The sequence below is a fragment of the Corapipo altera genome, unplaced genomic scaffold (genome assembly GCF_003945725.1).
Source record: "Corapipo altera isolate COAL_440 unplaced genomic scaffold, ASM394572v1 22, whole genome shotgun sequence".
Taxonomy (NCBI): Eukaryota; Metazoa; Chordata; class Aves; order Passeriformes; family Pipridae; genus Corapipo; species Corapipo altera.
Window position 1 is genome coordinate 9,669,932 of NW_020884886.1, and position 20,339 is coordinate 9,690,270.

At 36.2% G+C, this 20,339-nt stretch overlaps 1 protein-coding gene across 2 annotated transcripts; it reads left to right on the plus strand.

The window, feature by feature from the left end:
• Window positions 1-67: 67 nt before the first annotated feature.
• PI4K2B (phosphatidylinositol 4-kinase type 2 beta) lies at window positions 68-20,240 on the plus strand. Of its 2 annotated transcripts, XM_027643002.1 has the most exons (10): window positions 68-368; window positions 4,328-4,485; window positions 9,788-9,988; window positions 10,455-10,586; window positions 11,904-12,057; window positions 12,579-12,646; window positions 13,154-13,250; window positions 15,094-15,227; window positions 16,315-16,374; window positions 18,595-20,240. In XM_027643002.1, exons 1-10 carry the CDS (start codon window positions 83-85, stop codon window positions 18,766-18,768), a joined length of 1,464 nt encoding a protein of 487 aa, XP_027498803.1. In that variant the 5' UTR covers window positions 68-82; the 3' UTR covers window positions 18,769-20,240. The 2 variants fall into 2 exon arrangements, with proteins under 2 accessions (XP_027498803.1, XP_027498804.1); XM_027643003.1 differs by lacking the exon at window positions 10,455-10,586.
• The last annotated feature ends 99 nt before the right edge of the window (window positions 20,241-20,339 follow it).

The window sequence follows — 20,339 nt, forward strand, 5'->3', positions numbered from 1 at the left end:
CGGAGCGGCGGGAGAGCCCCCAGCCCGCCCGCGCCGCCGCCCGCCGCGCTCGGCCCCGGCCCCAGCCCCAGCCGCGCCGCCCATGGCGGAGCCGGGCGCCGAGGAGCCCGACGAGCGGCTGCTGCTCCTCGCGGACCCGGCGCCTCAGCCAGGGCCGCCCTGGCGGGGGCCGCAAGGAACGAGAGCCGCCCCCGGCGGGGCTGTGCGGCAGTGTGGGGAGCCGGGGCTCGAGGAGGACTCGGACTCGGAGGACTCGGACTCGGGGCCCGAGGGGGATGGAGAGGACGAGCCCCTCCTGCGGGCGTCGGGTACCGGCCGCGGGCGCCGAGCGGGCGCCTCCTGGGACAGGGAGCCCCGGGCCGCCGCAGGTACGGCCCGACCGCCCCCGCCGGGCTCGGCGGCACCGCGGGAGCGGCCGAGGGGACGGCGCGGGTCGGGCTGGGCGGCTGTGCCGGGGACGGGGGAAGGCAGCCCCTGCCTGGCTCTGTGCTGCCAGCGGGGCTACAAACACAGCTGCTGGAGGCAGTGCGCTCCGTGTGCCGTGCCCAGGGGCACAGCGTCGGCGAGGGGCAGAGACGCGTTGCCCTCGCTCGTTATGTGGGCTCACTGACTAATACTTGGTGAAGGGAAGGTGCTGCGAATCGATCGAAATGCAGCTGCTTTGTGTCTCTGTGCAGGGCTACACGAACTCATTTACATCTTGATGAGTGTCTCCACTGTTACTTATTCTCCCTGTCTCTTTGCTGTTTTGTTGGGCCTTGCTTTGTTTGTTTCCGTCATGTTTTTTTGAACTTGTGGCTTTGCATGTTTTCACAGACTGTGTTCTGGCGTGGGACTGGATGCTACTTCCTGAACACTTGTCAAACTGTCAAGTTTTCTGTTTGTCTCACCTATCCTACTGATTACTTTCTTGTGACCCCCATAGTTTCATCTGGAAAAAAAAAGCTTAGTCTGTGCCTGTTCTTTGTTCCAATCTGTTACAACCCACCCCAGAAGGCAAGGGTAACCCAGGCTCTTGTTAGTAGATCCCTTGGAGTAGATTAGAATGAAAGGACACTGAATGATCGCCATTTGTAAGTGTATATATGTATATATATATAGGGTTTATTTTAGAACAACTTGGTTGCTATGGAAAGCAGGTACGTAGCTCTTTTGGCTATTATTATCTGTACTAACATAGCAATATCAAAGAATAAAAACATCACTTAAGACAATGTGTAAGGGAAAAGAAAGAAAGAGAAAAAAATAAGAGTAGAAACATACCACCACCCATTAAGCTTGGGACAAGACTTGGTTGTTGCCATTTCGATGTCCATTGGTTGAAGTGATGATCACAGTCTTGATCTGTGCACTGTGAGGGAAGCCCTTATGCTCAGGACAGGTGGGGATGCCCAGGTACCTCCCCTGGGGGTGGGGTAGGCAGCCCTCTGGTGAAAGGCCTCAGAAGTGAGTCTGGGGTGCTTTGGGGGTCTTTGGTGGTTTATGATACCTTCTAAGACATGACAGCTGCCTCTCACATCAAAGTAGTTGAGCCAGTTATGCCCCATCAGGAGGGATGAATACCCTCAGGCCTCTGTGTTATCCTGACCTTCCCCGGGTGGAGGGGACTGTGTTGTATATGTGTGTAAGGGAGGACAATTGGCATGATAAAAAGCACTATTCCACTTCGCAGGATCTGCTGCTTACCTGGCTCAAAGCTTGTGTTGTAGCCTCTGGTGGTGGGTGTTCACCCTCTCTGTCTTGTGTGAATCGCCACTACACACCCAAAACCTCACCTCCTGCAAACCTGGCCCAGCAAAGCTCCCTGCTGTCTCCACAAATGGGTAATTGTTTTGAGTCATTACCCGTTCAGTCTCTCACACAATCATATGTTCACTTTGTACCATAACTTGCTTTAGGAGTTTTAGATGTGCACTCTAATGTCATAACTTTGGTTTTCGTAGAAATTTTATCTTTCCATGTTTTGAAATCTGGTCTTGAAGAGAGAAGTATAATGTGAAAGTTCAGAAATGCAAGAATTTAATGATCAATTTGAAAAGAGGCATAAGTGTAGCCATTACCTAATTCTAAATATACTGGCAAAATCATAAATTACATGTTATTTATTGTTTACTTTTTTTTCTTTAGGCTTACAACCTTTCTGATTCTGTGCAAGTTTCTAAATAGGTGTACATCTAGGATGGGTTTGCTGACTGAAATATGTGGAGTTCTATAATTTCATAGTGTTTACTATTGTAATCATGGCATAGGATTTCTTGCCAGAGACTGGCAAGACTGTTCCTTTTGCAACAATTGAATAAATAAATAAAAAAGCAAACAAAACTCCTATCAAGTTAAACAAAATAAATTGTGCTAGTAACTTTATTTTAGTAGCCACAGAAAGCTTTTAATAGTGTATAGAATTTAACCATAAGGAAATAATAATCTCTTCTTTTAACCACTGGTACCAAGTGTAGTCCACACCTGTAATGTGTAATGTTGAGTTTTCCTGTCTTGTTTCCACAAAGATGTGTTAAGGAGACAGTGCTTCTAGCAAAACACTTCTAGAAAAACTTCAAAAAACACTTCAAAAACTTCAAAACACTTCAAAAAAGAAGTTCATGCTTCAGAGTGGAGACTAGAGGTGTGGCTCTTGCACCACTGGGGCAGTTAGGACAGCGAATGCAGGGTACTACTTGGAATCTGCCTGAAGAATGTGTGAGAACATCTCAGAACTGTGATTGATTGCAGCATCTCATCCCTTGCTTCCCTGTCCTTAACTTTTTTGTGTGTATAACACTTGAAGGTACAGGATTGTTTCACGAGTCAGGTGGAACCAACATGCAACAGATGTTATTTGTGCATGTTATTGCAGCACTGAGTGTTTTCATAATGGAATTATGATCAGAATATGAGACTTTGTATTGGAAAAGATGGAATTGGTTGAAGGGACTACCTTTAGTCATGTTCATGTTGGAAGTGTATAAATCTAGCTTAGTGCTGAAGGAGTTCATACATATTACTCTTGTAAAGTGTATGAGTTTAGCTTATGTCGTGTTCACTTGATGGAAGAACAGGCTGAGGTGCATATGTGAATGATTGTATTTGTGTCTTCTTTGGTGAGTCTTCATCATTCCAGTATAGCAGCTTTCCAGTCTTGGAAGCTTTAAGGCTTCTCTTCCTGTTGCCAACTTATACTAAGGTTTTCCTATTTTTTTAATGCTTTATAGTTCTTTTGTTTGGAAACCATATTATTATTTGTGAGTGGTACATTGCACACAAGTGCTAGTGTTCTAGAAAGCTTCAAAGACTGTCCTGTGCTACAAAAAGGTGTTTAGTTTTTTAATTTGACTCTCCAGAAACTGTTTAGGAGTATCTTTTCTGATTCTGTATCAGTTGCATTCCAGAAGGATGTATGTTACATTTTTCCAATTGCTGAAATGGGAAAGAAAGCAACTTTTATCTGTAAATGTTTAATTTAGAATAATGTAGCTGCTTCTTAATGCAGAAATGATCCCTGATAAACAGACCCATTATAACGCACTCAGTGAACGTGTAGAATAATCCCAGCCTTAAAAGTAAGGTACAATAATCTACAGTTTCAAAACTTGTGAAGAAATAGTTTGAAAAAATTGAAAGATCAATAGAATCCTGGCAACTTCCTTTCTAGTTGTCTTTCTAAATGTTTGTGTAGTGTTGTAGAGTTTGCATTATGAGTGTCTTCATAGACCTGATCTTTTGGTTGGTATATAAAGAAACACTACAAGTTGCTGACAGTGTTTTAATGTTGGAATGGTGATGGCACGTGGTGCTCCACGGGGATGTTGATGCCACTTTTGAGTGCTACTTGTAACAGATTTTTCAGTGGGTTGACTTTATTGTGTCTCAGCAGACAATGAACATTAGCTAAACTCTTGACTCAAGGGTGTGATACCATCCTAATAGTTAGTGGGTAATGAGCAGTTTGCTTTCAGATAGCTTTCTCTGCAGAAGGACACACAGATAATATGTAAAATCTTTAGCACTTTTTTTACAGTTGTGACTTTAAATGTTTTTGTGTTTTTGTTTTTGTTTTGTTTTTTTAATCCTTGAAAAGTATAAACACTTAGCAGTGGTAGTCTGAAATTTGCTGTTGCGGGTTTGGCTGATTTACTTTAAACAAAAGGTCGATTAGACCTTGGTAAATCAGTGGAAAAACTTGCACTGATTTAATGAACCAGATTTTTCAGCCTGCTGTTGAATGGGTGTCAGCAGGGGAAGGGTGTTGGCTTTTCAGTGTGTTTACTTATGCTGCTGTTAATTAGTAGTACAAATTGCAATTATGACTCCTTGTTTTCTTATTTTTCAGGGCATACAGGACATATTGCTGATATGAATATATTTTTAGATGATCCAGAATTTGCAGAGTTTATTCTGAGAACAGAACAAGCTATAGAATGTGGAGTTTTTCCAGAAAGAATCTCTCAAGGATCCAGTGGGAGTTACTTTGCCAAGGATCCAAAAGGGGTGAGCATGTTACTGCAGAGTCAGGGACACTATCAGCAGTGAACTGAAAATGGACATTTAAAAACTCTGTTTAAATGGAAATTCATTTAAATAAGTTCTTTAATAATTTATTGTATGCCAACATTGATGTTGGAAAAATCAATGCAAGTAATAATTAGATTTCTATGTCTTGCAGCACAAGGTAAGGCAAAATAACTATTATTTCTCTGCTGCAGTTTTGTCATGTTTGAATGATCTGCATCAAATAAATATGGAGAAAATAAAAGGACCTCTAACATCTGAAAACAAGTCAGGAATTCCTTTGTGCGAAATCTTGTTCTCTGTATGTTTTAGTTGATTTTTGACACAACTGAGCTTTGATTTCAGTACTATTTAGGCCTCCTACATTTTTATCTCTTCTCTTTTTAGATAGTCTTTTATTTAGGTCATGTCTCCTTTCTCCTGTATGATTGGTAAATGGGTGAGAAGAATGATATCAAATCTACCTTTTTGCTTGAACTTGTCTGCTGAATCTTAACTGGAAAATTTGGTTTCCCCTCCCGTAGTGGTAGATGGTACCTTGGATAGTGGTCATCGAAGGGGTGTCCTAAGGTTACTTTGAGACAGAGAAGTAACGGTTACCTGAATATCTGGCTTGAAAAGTAACATTTGGTCAACAATATTTAGTAACAGAAAATGATGTTTCAGACATATTTTCACATTGTTTTCTTTAAATTAGAAATACTTTGCTACCCACCTGTTTAATAAAATAAGAGTTCCAACCCCTCAACTTTTGTTAATTTGTCATATATGATTTTATTTTAAGCTCAATCAGGAGTTTTCTGGTCTTAGATAGATGTAGGTGTTCATTAATCCTGAAGATCCCAGTTGCTCGGTTGTGTTGGACGTGGAAGTTGTAACATTTTGAGTGCCTAGGTTTTCAGAATATATTCAAGATTGTTGTTATTCTGTGCATTCCCATAACAGTCACTTCCCTTTCATTTAGGAAGTAGTTTGGGTTCTGTTTAGCTTTTAGTCATATTATTGATCATTATAGAATATATTCCTGTTTTGTCAGTTAATTTTCACAGTTGTTTAGTTTGTTTTAATGCCAATTTTCTGGTGATAGTTTTTACACTTTTTTGAATGAGTGATTTTTTAGAATAGTTACCTGACTTAATATAAATAAATATGTAAATTTATGATTTTATTAATGAATTTATTGTGATGGGAGGTGGCAGAATTACCCTTCAAAATCTTCTGAAAACTGCACATTGCAGCTCCATTATTCCATTGTAACCTGTGTTCCAGGAACATTTGTTAGCAATGATCCCCTTTATTCTGCTGGAGAAGAGCCAAAGTAGGTTGGGAAGGAGAGTCTCTCTCTTTTTGAAACTGGAAGGAAAAAGAATTCTTTCTCTGATGACTTTGTGGGATTCTTGCTATCACATGCAATGCTGTAAATATGAAAACCTTTTCAGATTTTCATCTGGCTTTTTAAATGTTGTGTTACTTCCCGATTTCAGTAGCTTAGATCTTTGTAGATTTCCAGGTTGTGTACTTATATACACATATTCAAACTTTATTCTATTTGTAAAGAGGTATTTTAAATTAAGTTTATATCTTATTTAATATGCAATAGGAAAAAATCTGAGTAATAACCAAATACTGGTTTAAATTAATACTTTTTCAAAAATTCAATGGATGATGTGTCTAAAGAGTATTTTACAGTGTCATGCTAAAATACTTTACAACTGATTAAGTGGACTTTTTTTGGAGTTTTTCTTAATGCCGTGCAGTTAAAATTTTTTTATTCTTAGAGAGTTAGTAGAGAAATTACTAGGGGGAAAAAAAATCATACTTGTTCTGTATTTCCATATCTGCAAATCTGTTTTCTCTGAAGCTTCTGCAGACTTGATTTTGCTGGATTTTGGTGATTAGCAGATGCCTGAGACATTCACTGTGCCCTGGCGCTAGTGAGAGACTACTTGTACATCATTTTTGTGTAAACATAACAGTAGTATTTTGGGTGGGGCATATTATTCCTAGCTTCTAATGTGGTGATTTTTTTGTTGGTTTTACTTTCCTTTTGCAGTAAATGTTGGGTTTGTTCCTAGTTAAGTTCTTAGTAGTGACTTGCCCTCCTCCTTTATGTAGGTCATTGATTTGAATGTAAATATTTAGGAGAAATGATTTAAAAAAAGAGACCACTTATTTTATATGGGTCAGGAAGGATTCATCACAAAATATGGAAGTATTTGTCAGCATGGGACTGTGAGAATAATGATACAGAGTTCTTAGCAGACTTGCAATTTTACTTTTGTTCTTTGCAATAAATTAAGAACTTATCTATATTAAAGGTCTGATAAAACTTAATTTTGTCGATAGTGCTATTCTAATTTGTAGAATGGATTTCAGATCCTGTTGGACTGAGTATTGCATCATTCCACTTCAGACCAGTTTTGTGAGTTGCCTTCTATTCTTCTTGAGTAATCTCTTCCTTATGCTGGGAAGGAGCTCATTAAAGAAGTGCTAAGCCTTCTTACTGGTCAGCTTCTGAAGTGTTTACCCACACTAATGCCAAGTTACAGGTAAAATAAGCTGTTTCCATTAGGTCATCTGATTTGCTGATTTGGGTCTATCAGAAAGATAAAAATCAATTTGCCTAATTAAAGCTAGCTTTTTTGCATTTATTAACAAAAATTATGTAATTGTATGCTGATATGAAGGAGTTCTGTGCTTAAGCAGCACTATTGCTGAAGTGTTGAATATTTCTGTATTTGTTGTTCATTGTGTAACCAATAAATACAAGACATTGTGTCTGTTACAAATTGTTCTGCAATAGGTTCCTGGCAGTTTAACTACTGGCTAATTGGTAGTGCTAATGGAGTCAGTCTGTAAATTAATTTTGACTGGCAAAATTAAGACTGGCCTTGCTAGCTTGTCCTACATATTGAGCTTTCTGATTCTACTCTAGTCCTCAACAGTGGTGGCTCTGCAAAATTTGGCAGGGTGTTTTAACTTCAGTGAAACCTTGAAACCATATCTAGATTTGACAGTATAGCACAGTACAGTCCAGACAAGTGATGGAATGAGCCAAGCTCCTTTTTCAAATGGGCACTTTGTAGGAAGTATTTTCCAGAGAGTAATTCAGAAAAGAGATAATTAAAGGTTTGGAGTGTACTACTATATACACCACAACATTTCTGGGAAATGCAAAGCTGGTAGCTTTGTTTTAAGCAGGTAGATACATGTGATTCAATAGGAAAAAATTGAATAACTTTTTAACATTTCTAAACCTCACATTGTAATTTTGATTAAAATAGTGTACCAAGTGTTGTGATTTAAAAATAAAAAATAATAATAAATAGAAATGTATTCAAAAACGTGATGTCATTTCACATTACATAGAATATTTATTGTAAGTGTAACCATTTTTGTGGTCTAAATTGAATTGTGTCTGCAGTTGCATAGAACTTGTTCTTGGTTTTGAATGGTTTTATTTACAGTCATAGATAACAGCATACCAAAACCGAGAGAATTCTTGTCAATTTATTTCCTATCTTTGTTGATAGGAAACTTATTTTACACTTTGAATGCAAATAATGGTATTTTGCAGTTTAGTTCTCCTGGAAGTTAATGGGAACGAATCAAAATAGATGAAGGAGACAGATGATGCTGCTAATGCCTGGTATCTTGTGTATCTGTTTTCAAACTGAATGGATTAAGTCCTCTGTAGTTACTTTGTCCTGGACAATCTTGAACAAAACAAGATTGTCTGGATCAAAATGGGTGAAAATTCTCTAGAAGCTAAGGCAACTGGTCGGATCCTCTCCCTAATCCAGCCAAATCAGCAGTTACTGCAACAGTCTTTGACTGCCAGCAAACTTGTTCCTGACCTGAGTGTCAATCAGCTCTGAGAACTGGTGCAACAACAGGCAGTGTTTAGCTTATTGAGAGGTCCACTCTTTTGATGAGGATTCAGTAAAGTACTAATATGTGAAAATGCTTCATAAACAGTTGTTCTTAAATATTTATTAGAAAGAATTTGATTTGCTTGCCATTGTGCTGTGAGGAGGGATGAAGATAAGCATTTCTACAGCATTCCATGTGAGCTGTAGAAAAGTCATTACATGGACTTTATGCAGTAGGCCAGAGTTCATCACAGGCAATTGAAAGGTTATATATTTTAATCTGGTAATAATCTTGTGGTTTGAGGTCAACAAATACAGAATCATATGTAGAAGGCACCTTGAGAAATCATCTATTTAGTGCCTGTGCTGTGGAGCAGGATTGTTTTAACGTGAGTCCTGATAAATGTCTAACTAACCTCCTGTTAGTTGCATCCTGCTTTGGAGACTCCAGAACCTGGCAGTCTGTTCCAGTCTTGAGCTGCTCTTAAGGTTCAAAAGGGTTTCTTCTTTGTGACTTATCTGCTGGGATTTAAACCTATCATTTTTTGGCTTGTCAACAGTCAATGTGTTTTTTTTCCTATAGCAACCTATCAAGTAGTTCATAAGGCCTCATTTTCTCTTAGCCTAAACAATCTTTGTTCATACCATCTTTCATTATTCACATATTTTGTGCTTATTCTCATTTTTTTTCAACTTTCTCCAGTGTGTTAACAGATTTCTTGAAGCATAGTGTCCAAAATTGGGCACAGTGCTCTGATTAATTTTAGTATTTACTACATGTAGTATTTACTACAGGTAAATGGTGGCTGATGGTGTGAACCATTGTCAACTTTAAATTGAGGAATCTACAGAATTGGTAAACAACACCACTCTTGGGAATTGCAGGGTGCAGAACCTTTTGATCCATTCAAACTCAGAGCAATAGGAAAATAGATTTAAAAGAGAAAATGTAACAGTCAACTGTTAACGTTCTTTATGTTTGTCACTTTCCTGGAGCCATTATGTCCCCATCTGAAATAGCCTGTCAGTGAGTTAATTGGTGGGCTGAAAATTGCATTTAAAGCTACTTTTGTAACCTCCTTTTTAAAAAACTTAGAATACAAAAAAAATTATATTTTAAAATGCAGTCCTCTTAAATTTTGAAAAATATATTTTGGAAAAGAAAATAGTAGTTGGTTTAGATTTTTTCTTATGAAGAGCTTATTTTGAATTTGTACTAATCCTAGACAGGCATTTGATGATGAATGTATTTAGCATTTCATTTTGTTTGTTTTATTATCTCATCATCTAAAAAGAGCAACTGTAAAATGCTGTGTATAGGATCTAACCAGTATTTTCGAATAACTAATTTTTAAACTAATTTTGCAACCCAAAATGCTTATATTTTAATTTTGTATTATTTATCTTAGAAAATTATTGGAGTGTTCAAACCAAAATCTGAAGAGCCTTATGGACATCTAAATCCAAAATGGACCAAATATTTTCACAAAATTTGTTGTCCTTGCTGCTTTGGCAGAGGCTGCCTCGTTCCAAATCAGGGATACCTCTCTGAAGCTGGTGCCTATCTTGTAGATGAGAAGCTGGGGCTGGGAGTTGTACCTAAAACTAAGGTAAAAGTTAAAACACATAAATTACTGAATAAAAAACCCCTGCAGTCTCTGAACTGCAACTGTGTAGATATCCTTGTGTATTGTCATCTGTAAACTGTTGCAAGTCCAAAGGCACAGTGGTTTGGTGTAGAAATAGTGACTGTGACTTTTGTTTTAAAGGATAAGTTTAACTGAATCTGAATTGAATCTTTTCTTTGGAACCACTTCAGTTTCTAGTATTTTCTGACACCTTTTGTGCCTCATGTTTCGGTGAGATGCAAATTTGCAAAAATCAGCATATAAAATTCCCATTTTTGTTTGAGATCTGTAAAATAGAAAATATTCACTTCTATAAAATTTCTGTTGGAAATGCCTGATGCTTCTTTTTTGATTTTTTTTTTTTTGACAACTGAGCCTAAAATTTAATGTAAATTTATAATTTAAATAACAAGGAATTCTGACCTGTGTTTAACTTTCTTATTTTAAGGTCGTCTGGCTTGTCAGTGAGACCTTTAATTACAGTGCAATAGATCGTGCAAAGTCAAGAGGAAAAAAGTATGCTTTAGAGAAAGTGCCAAAAGTTGCTAAAAAATTTAATCGAATTGGACTACCTCCTAAGGTAAGATGATTGTGCACTTCCTGATTCTTACACAAAACTTTAAGTTAAAAAAAAAAAAGGAATATTTATAAGTAACTTAAACAGTAGAAGAAAAAAATTGTTTCTTATTGAAAACTACCTCTAAATGTCTGAAATTTTGATAAATGTGACTGTTTCTGTGCAAAATCTTTTTATATCATTCCTTCACTTGAACTACTTTAATAATCTTGGCACTTTTTGTTTCAGTTTACAGTCAAGCTTTCTGCTGGAACTTGTTGTACATTTCACTTCTTTTTTTGTATTTATTGATTGTTTAGTACATTTCCTTTTAGTATTATGTTTTTATATTGCCAATCTTTTTCCCTGAAATTTATCTAGTTCTTTAATTTTTCCTAATTTTTTTTTTTTTGCCTTCTACTGTTTGTTTTATTCTTTTGTTGTGTTTTTCCTACCTTCCTTTTGTCTTAAGTGCAGACTATGATAACTAAAAACCTGGCATCTTTCTTGCCTAATGAGCCTTACTGTATCCCCAAAATATCCCTACACTGTTCTAATCCTAAGGTTTTAAAGCACAGGTTACATACAGCTTGTGTAATCCGCTTGTATCAGTTCCCAGCAATTTAGATCCATGTGACACGGGTTGTGCAAGCTTTGCATGAGTGTGGTTATTCCACGTGCTCTGTATTTATCCAGGTGTCTGCATGTGTTTATCTATCTGCATTTTACTTCCCAAGTAAAAGTTCTTTTTTGAATTTCAATCTTGAGCACCTCTCCTGTTTCACATACGTATGGAGCCTGTGGCGTCTCGACTTTTCTTCCTTGGACTCTTTTGGGAAATGTATTTCAGCCAATTTTGTGCAAAAAGGATCTGTCTGGAAAAAAGTGGTTAGTGCTGCTGTTCTCATCAGTGACGGTTAAAAGCTGATCAGAGAGGAAGATTCTTCTCTTGTCATTTTTACAGTTTTCTCTGAACTATTGAATCAAGTGCTTCCAGTGAAAAAATAGAATAGATATTATTTCTTGTAATACTGACTGTTCATTTGTGTTGAGCTGTCTGGCTACATTTCGTTCCTGGTAAACTCAGGGAGTGTTTAAACAAAGATTAAAAAAAACCAAAACCACCAAAACCCCTAGAAAAACACTCTCATTATTTTAGTCTTACCTTTTTTTTGAGTTTAGGAATGAAAGAGAAACCACTTAGTAATTTTTTTTTTTTAATGTCATACTTGCTGTGTTCTTAACTTTTAACAGAAAAACTCATTATGTACTCTCACAGTTGAGATGACTTATGTGACCTACCCAAGTGTATTTTCCAAATGCTGTTTCTTAATATTTTAGGTTGGCTCCTTCCAGTTGTTTGTTGAAGGGTATAAGGAAGCTGACTACTGGCTCAGGAAGTTTGAAACTGATCCTTTACCTGAGAACACAAGGAAAGAGTTTCAGTCACAGTTTGAAAGATTGGTTATCTTGGATTATGTCATCAGAAACACAGGTATTTGTTAGTGTCTCTTGGTATCTATCTACTTTTGTGAGGCAGAAATGGTAAGCAATGCTGGCTGAAAGCTGGTGTTTAAGACTTTTAGTACATTTCAGATGCTTTTCTCAAAATTGAAGGCCAAAAAGTCGCATTTTAAATTTAAAATAATTTACTTTAGATTGCAATATGAAAAAATCCAAACAACCCTTTTAAAGTGTTACTTGATATTTTTAAGCAATGTAAAACTTCAAGAACAAATACTTTCATTATGCTTTAATTCTGTGTTTAGGGAAACTAAAGAAATACTACATACCTAAGAACATTTGGTACATTTGTGGTCATTCACTGAATCAGTTACCTATACATTTCGGTAAAGCTAAAACACATGTATTGTGATGGAAAGAAATTTTTTTGAACAGTTTTGCCTGACTTACCATGGATGAAATGTCAATTTACAATATTAGTCATTGTGTATCACTTTAGATGATGCTTTCTTTATATGTGTTATCTTGTGACATGCATTTTTCTGTTTAAAGACAGAGGTAATGATAACTGGTTAGTCAGGTACGAAAAAGAAGATGATGGACTTGATCTTTCAGATAAGGTAAGAAAATTGTACTATTGAAATTCATATTCTTTAAATTTTTTGGTTTTGTACCTTGGTCTTGCTGGGGATTAAGGGCATGCCTTTAATCCTGGTGCATGGTTTCAAGATATATGATAACTGCAAATTATTCTAGGCAAAATGAGGGGAAAAATTATTTTCTGTAGACTAGTCTATATAGAACAGTGCTAGAAGTTATTTATATTGTTCTGTATTTTGGCTTTACTAGATTGGGTTATAATAATAATAAAAGTGCCCACTGTTGCTCAGGCACATTTTTTCAGCTCTTTATGTGCTCAGCTTATCTTGTATTTGGGGAAGGGCTCCTCTTTAATGGGGTTAGAGTAAGAGTTATATGTACTTGAGTTTATTTGGACTCTACTTTGTATTGTTTAAGTTGAATTTAACCAGTGAAGATAAAAAGTATATTATTTAATATTTTTAATGTGTTTCACTGTTTTTGTAAGCACATAAATATCACTTATTTGTTAAATATTCCTTCAACAGGATAGCCAATGGACTATAACTAAAGAATCTATTAAAATTGCTGCAATTGACAATGGTTTAGCATTTCCTTTTAAGCATCCTGATGAGTGGAGAGCATGTAAGTATTGCCTTCTTCTATCATCTTCCTTTCAGGAGAGTAGCTTCCAAAGAAATATTTTTTATTTTTGTTTTAGTAAGAAACTAAGAAATCATCACTGTAGTGATTTAGTCCATTTTCATATTTTTTACTTTTAAACGTTGTTAATACATGGACACTTATAAGCGTAGTACTGTATGTAAACTGACTGATGGTGGAATTGGAAGAATTTAGCAACATGTTTTTCACATGTGTTTTCTTGAAAAACATGGTGGAAAATTACTTGGGTGAAAGGATATGCAAGCTGTCTTTCTAATGGCCAAATTTCTGTTTCAAAATGAAAGGTACTGTTATAGGTGGACAAGTAGACAGGTTTTTTTTTTCTTGTTCTCATCTTTAGCTTACTTTCTAGATGTTAATATTTAGTTATCAGTTTTTACTCTGCTTGAAAATGCTATTACTGTTTAAGTGAGATTGCTTTTGACTACATCTGTGATTACTTGTAGTTTAGAGGGAGGTGCCCAACAGGGTTTCCAATTATTTCTGAGGGCTATTAGCCAAACAGGTAATTATGGCAGTTAAGTGTGGGCTAGTTAGACTCTCAAAAGGCTAGTTTATTACTCCAACCAGGAGTAATAAACCAGAGATTTGTATAATCTCTTTATCTGTTGATACTAAATAGTTACTGTCCTACATATCTCTTGGCTACAGTCACTTCTGTAGCTGTTCTAGAGACACAGCAATTATGGCTTATTTTATACCATCTGTTACTTCAGAATCAAAAGTATTAAACTTGCATGATCCTTTAGTAGTATTCTTGTGCAGTTCTACAGGTATGTGATAATTTTGTAAAGGAAACTTGTAGCATGGCACTTATATATGCAGCCTCTTGATACATAGAGCAAATTTTCTTGACTAGTGCTGGTTGGTCATCAAGGATAACCTTCTAAAAGCCAGAGAGCAGCCTATGCAAAAGGCAGGAAGTTGGTCCAGCATGGATGAACAGGGAACTCCTGCCTGAGTGGGGGATGCAAATATTAAGTACATTAATTAAAAAAAAAAAGAAAAAAAAAAAGATGTAGAAACTCCTCTGAAAAAATAGAGACTTTGCCCAAAAGTGCAAGCGTAGAGTTTGAAATGTCAAAGCTCATCTGAAGTAAAGCTAGCAGAAGACATAAAGAGCTACAAGAAAAAAGGATTAAGTAAGTTAGAAGTGAGGATGGGACTGAAGAAAATTGCAGCAAAGACCTGAAGGCAAAAGGTGAAGAAAGAAGTTACTCAGTGCTGACTTTGCCTTAGTTTTCAGTTGTAAGATTTGCTCTTAGGCTCTCTTGGGTCTCAAAACTCATAAGCAGAGCCTTGGGGAATGAATCATTACCCAAAGCAGAAGAAAGGGAGCACTTAAAAAAATGGTCATATGGAAGTTTATTACTCTTGCAATATATTTTGAAAAAACCATCTAGTAGCAATTGAGTGAAAAGTTAAGAACCTTCTCTCAGCATGCTTAGAAAGCATTTTAAAAAACTAAAAATTATATTAAAAATAGTAACTACTTTTTTGTTAATTCATAAATGAGTCAAACATGTGAAAGATTTCTGTTTTATTACAGCTATTATTTTACTCCAAAGGGAACTGCATTGCTAAACTAGAAAAGGCCTCTTCTCATGCTTGTATACTTTTTTTACTTATTGCTTACTATGTTTTTACTGTTTGGAAAAAAGGATTAGCAACTGTAGCCAAAAGGGGTATATGGGGATACCATGTTGGGAAAAAGTGGTGTGCTACTGAGAACGTGCAGCAGGCAGCTCAAGAATTTAATTTTTGCCTGTTGTTAATCGCTAAGTGTACTGTTTTCCTGTATTAGATCCCTTTCACTGGGCTTGGCTTCCTCAAGCAAAAGTTCCTTTCTCTCAGGAGACCAGAGATCTTGTTCTTCCTCGCATTTCTGATATGAACTTCGTGCAGGACCTTTGCGAAGATCTTTATGAACTGTTTAAGGTGAATCAACTGCTTCTTTGAATTGAACATTACTGAAATAGCTGATACTTGTAATGGAACAGTTAAAGTCATAAAAGGAAAAAAAAGTATAACAATATTGTGCTATTTTAGCTCTAACATTGGCATGGTCGAAAGGGTTTATGTAATTATAAGGAAACTGTGTCGCCAATGTAGTTAATTCAGAGTAATCAACTCATCTGAATACATAATTACCTATTATATATCTAAGTTTCACATAATCAATTAAAGCCAGTTAATTCTTATAGCGCAAATTTGTGTAAAAACTCCATTTAACATACCTATGTGGTGTGTATGCACTTAAGCTGTAGCAACCTGAGGAAATTATGTATTTAACATAACTTAAAATACATGCAGGCCTTTTGTGTGTGTGTATATATATACATATATATATATATATATACATTTTACGTACATATATTGTGCTAAACTGATGCTGAAATCTTGACCGTGTTTAAAGTCAAACTCATTTTAAAGACACTAAAACTGTGCTACAGTATTGACATGTAAAGAAGTGTCCTTATCTGAAATATTCCATAAACAATTGTGTCAGGTGTTCAATTGAAATAATACAAATAAGCATTGAAAGAATTTGAAATTTTAAACTTTTAATGGAAGTGCAGCTGTAATATCAAAACTGGATCCTGAAACACAAATATTTGTGTCTTTGACTCTGGGTTTGTTAGTTGAAGTATTTAATAAATCCAAGGGAGGAAGTGTTCTTCTGCCAGAGTACCTGTGAGAGAAAGAGCAGTGTTAGCATTATGTAATGGTATTAAGCCTGGTATCTACCAGGTATTGGTATTTACCACTTGCCAAAAGAGATATCCACTGATGTATTTTCCTTCTGTGATGTGGAACATTTTTCATTTTCACGTATGTAAACTTGCTGCAATAAATAGGGCTTTTTGTGGGTCATACTAGGATTCTATTTGAAGCTTTCAAAAATTATTATAGTGTTGGTAAATATGAGTATGCTTATTATGATACTGATGATTTTACATACTAAATATATAGCTGAAAATAAGTGGGTCACTTCCTATAATAACTGTTTGTTTTCTTAATAAAGACTGACAAAGGATTTGACAAGGCTACTTTTGAAAACCAGATGTCTGTTATGAGGGGACAGGTAGGTCTGCTTTTCTTAGATTTTTATTTGTGTATTTAATTTGTCATCATTTCTCAACTGCTTTTTTTAGAGGAACAAAAACTGACTCCTGTTGAATGGAAAGACACTTGAAGGTATTTTCACCTGAGAAGACTCAGTTTCTTCTTAGAGTTTGTTTCCATTTGCATATAGATGAGACAGCAGAAAGTGTATGCTGATTTTTTTTTTTAATAGAAGATTTTCTTAAATAATTGGGTTTTATTGGTTTTTTGGGGGATAGGGGAGAAATTACCTGTATATTCTTTGAAGGCATTTTAAAAACGAAATATTGGAGAAGAGTCATAAATTTTGATGGAAAACTTGATGTGTAATTTCATTATGCTGTTAAAATAAATGTGACTTTATTTTGGAGGATTGACTTGATTATTCAAATACCTCTCACAAGAAAGCAATATTAGGTAATAAAATTTCTTCATCCTATCAAATGTTAAAACTATACTTCAAAGCAGTCCAGCCATTTTCAGATTAGAAATTTGATGATTGTTAAGTGTTAGGCTTTTTTTGTTTTTTTGTTTGTTTGATCATTTGTTATTTTAAAACTCCAAAACAAGAGAGAAGAGGGTTTCTCCATCTTCCTGCAATTTTACAATTTAAGACAGGTGGAAATATTAGAGAAAAAGCATTAGCTAAGAACAAGTTATTTAGTTCATTGTAGGCGTAAAATGTCATTTCTGCAAATGTAATAGTCCCATTTGCACTAAATATATTGATACTGACTTTTCTCTGTTCATAAATTCAACATGGATAGTTTGAAGCCAGACATTCACAATTCCTAGAGTGGCTTAATTTGCCGTTTTCTCTGTAGAATTTCCTATATCAGAAAGTACCTTGCACAAGACTGCAGCTCTGCTTGGTTGTCTAAATTAGTTTTTTACTCTAAAAGCTACATCTGGAACCTTTTTTTGTACCCTATCCCTGAGGTGGATTTCAGCAGAGATTTGTTGTGTTTGTTTGGTTGTTTTTTTTTAATCTCTCTCTAGCTATATAAGAGTGTGTTTCACTGTGGGAAATGTCAGGTTTTCAGGCATGGAAGAAGTGTAGATAATGAGTAATTTTTGGATGTGATTGGAAATACATCAGCAAACAATGCCTTTTAGCACTGATTTTAGACTTGATTTTAGTGTAAAACAAAAGTATGTTACAAGGGCATTATAGAAGAGCTGGCTACCTAGATCACATGATAGTGGATGCATTCAGTTGGGATGAATTTGCAGGATAGCCAAAACATGTAAATACCTCCTTAAAAATGGGAAGTTAAGAATAAGAAAACTAAGAATCTAGTTGATAAAGATAAGGAGACTGTAGATAAACATATCTTGCATGTAGGGGGTGAGGTCTTTAAGGTACCAAACATAGTTAGAAGCCTGTTTTTGTGAAGTGCAGGTAAAAAAATTTGGGAAGGGTTTCAAAACCAAAAGAAACAATTCTCTCAAGAATGTATAGTCCAAGCAACAGGTAACACATATCTACAAAGGATTACCTCAGAGCTTTGAAAAGTGCAGAGTGAGCAGAGGATCAGTAAGTTTGACAAGGAAGAAAGGGTCATTGTGCGGGGGACAAAAAGGCTTGATATTAAGGATAATGCAAGTGTGTCACCAGAGCTAAAATGAATACTTGCCTCAGTTTTCAGCAGGATAACATTGAATATGGAGTAAGTTATCAGGGCAGTCCATGAGCACTGAAGTTTTGGAAGGAAGATAACAGACTCCTGTGAATTGAGGGCTGAATGTGGATCTTAGCACTGGGTTTGGTATGCGTTAATAATATGGCTTCATGTCTTCTGATAGGAAAATAATTTTGGCTAAACTGGTGATAGATCGATCCTGTGTTAAATCATGGCTTTCCTGGAGGTTGTTTTTTTTTCATTAAAGGTGCAGTGCTTTCAAGAGATGTGCTAAATTTAAAATACTCTTTGATTTTTGACTCATAACATTTTCTGAAAATTTGGAGAGGATTGCATGAAATATTCAAGAAAAGAATGGAAGGGTGGTCAGTGGCAGGATGTCTTCATGTTACCAAAGAAATAAAATATTTCTAGTTGCAATAGAGTATCTTTTAAAATTAATTCATTCATCAGCACAGTCCTCTACAGAATTGATTTGAGTGGCATTTAAATTTATAAGCCTGTTAGCTGCAGTTTTATTTGTGTACTCTAACCTTACCTGCTTTTACTCTTTTTAGATACTAAACCTTACTCAGGCATTAAAGGATGAAAAAAGTCCCATTCAGCTTGTTCAGATGCCACGTGTGATTGTAGAGCGAAGTAGCACTGGAAGTCAGGGCCGAATTGTTCACCTGAGTAATGCATTCACACAGACTTTTCATAGCAGGAAGCCTTTCTTTTCCTCCTGGTAGCAACTAAAATACGTGGGAAGAGTAAGTTCTCTTAACTTTAGAAAGCTACTTTTGTGTAAAGGCTCTGCAATAACGTACTTCTGCTGTATACCAAGAGCTCTGACTGCCAACACCTCAGAACTTAAATCTAGACTTAAGAAATGTATTTTGAATGTAATAAAAGTTTACAATTTTTGTGTCAAAATTGTGAATTCTTACGTCAGGGAATGAGAAGAATTTGTCCATACTGTATTTTTATAGGCTAAATTAATGTATTCTGAAGAAGGGAAGCTAGTTTGCATATGCTGAGAAACTAATTTTGAATACAATAGGATTTTTTTGGTTTAATATACATGTGAGAATCTGTACACTATCAATTTCTTTTTATATGGCCTTTGGAAAAAAAAGTTAAGAATGTTATCTTTGATTGTGAAAAATGCTTTTCCTTGGAATTTTTTCCTGATATTTTAAACTGGTTATAGATTTTTGTAGGCTAGTTACTTGAAAAGTCATGCACTTAAAATAATAATCTGTCCTTGACAAACAAGTAAGAGAAAGGGAGAAGGGGGGAAAATGCTCCAACTACTTTTTTTTTTGTTTTACACGCAGGGACCAAAAATAGTTAAGTAGGTGAATTACAGCAAAATTCAGCCTGAGTGAATACACAGTTTCTACTGTGACAATAGAAACTGAGTGTACGTTTCAGAGGTTGAAGTTTCATTGTAGTGTTTAGAACTTGTGTATTTAAGCACATATATGGAAATTTGTGATATTTCTTTATAGATGCATCACAATGAAGGAATTGCACCGTGTTGTTAGGTTTCTTTTGCCATCCACTATAAATGTGTTCATCAGTTGTCACCAAAGTGGTTCTGCATTGTTAGTGACAGAATCACTAATGTGTTCATCACGAAGCTAGTTTACCTTCTAAATTGCTAGCTAAACACAGTTTTTGGTTTTTTGACTGGAAAAAAGAGAACACTTCTTTTTTTGACTGGAAAAGACTGTAATACAGCAGATAATTATTATTGTGCTCTTACCAATGTCATGCTCACCTGCCAATTGCCATTTGCATTTATGCTTAAATTACCTGGTTTAAGACTTGACGGTCATGTTTCTAGGTCTGCGGCTTCTGTAATGTGATAAATATTTTTATTTTAGTAATTTCCTGGACATTTAAGACTGGGAATGGGAGAAAGATTGCTGCTTTTATGAAACTTTCAGTATTTCGACATTACTGTATTTTGTAATTCTAAGCAATACTGTTGGAACTCAGAAATAATAAAATGCTTGTATTTTATGTAATTTTGAGTGGATGTAAATATTAATGTAGCACGTTAGCAAAGTCACAAAACTGAGATGTTTAAGCCTTAAATGTAAATCCCACCGCGAGGTGGAGCTCGAAAGGAAATGGAAGCGCCCACCTTTATAAACTTGCCATGATTGTTTTTATGCAAACGGATTATTAAAAAATTAAAGACAGTGTTGATGCACGGGGTACGAGCTGAGGACAATGACTGTCCACTGGGACCGGCTCGGGGTCGGGGCTCTGCCGTGTCCCTTGTCCCCGGGTGGGGGGAGTCCCGCCGGGG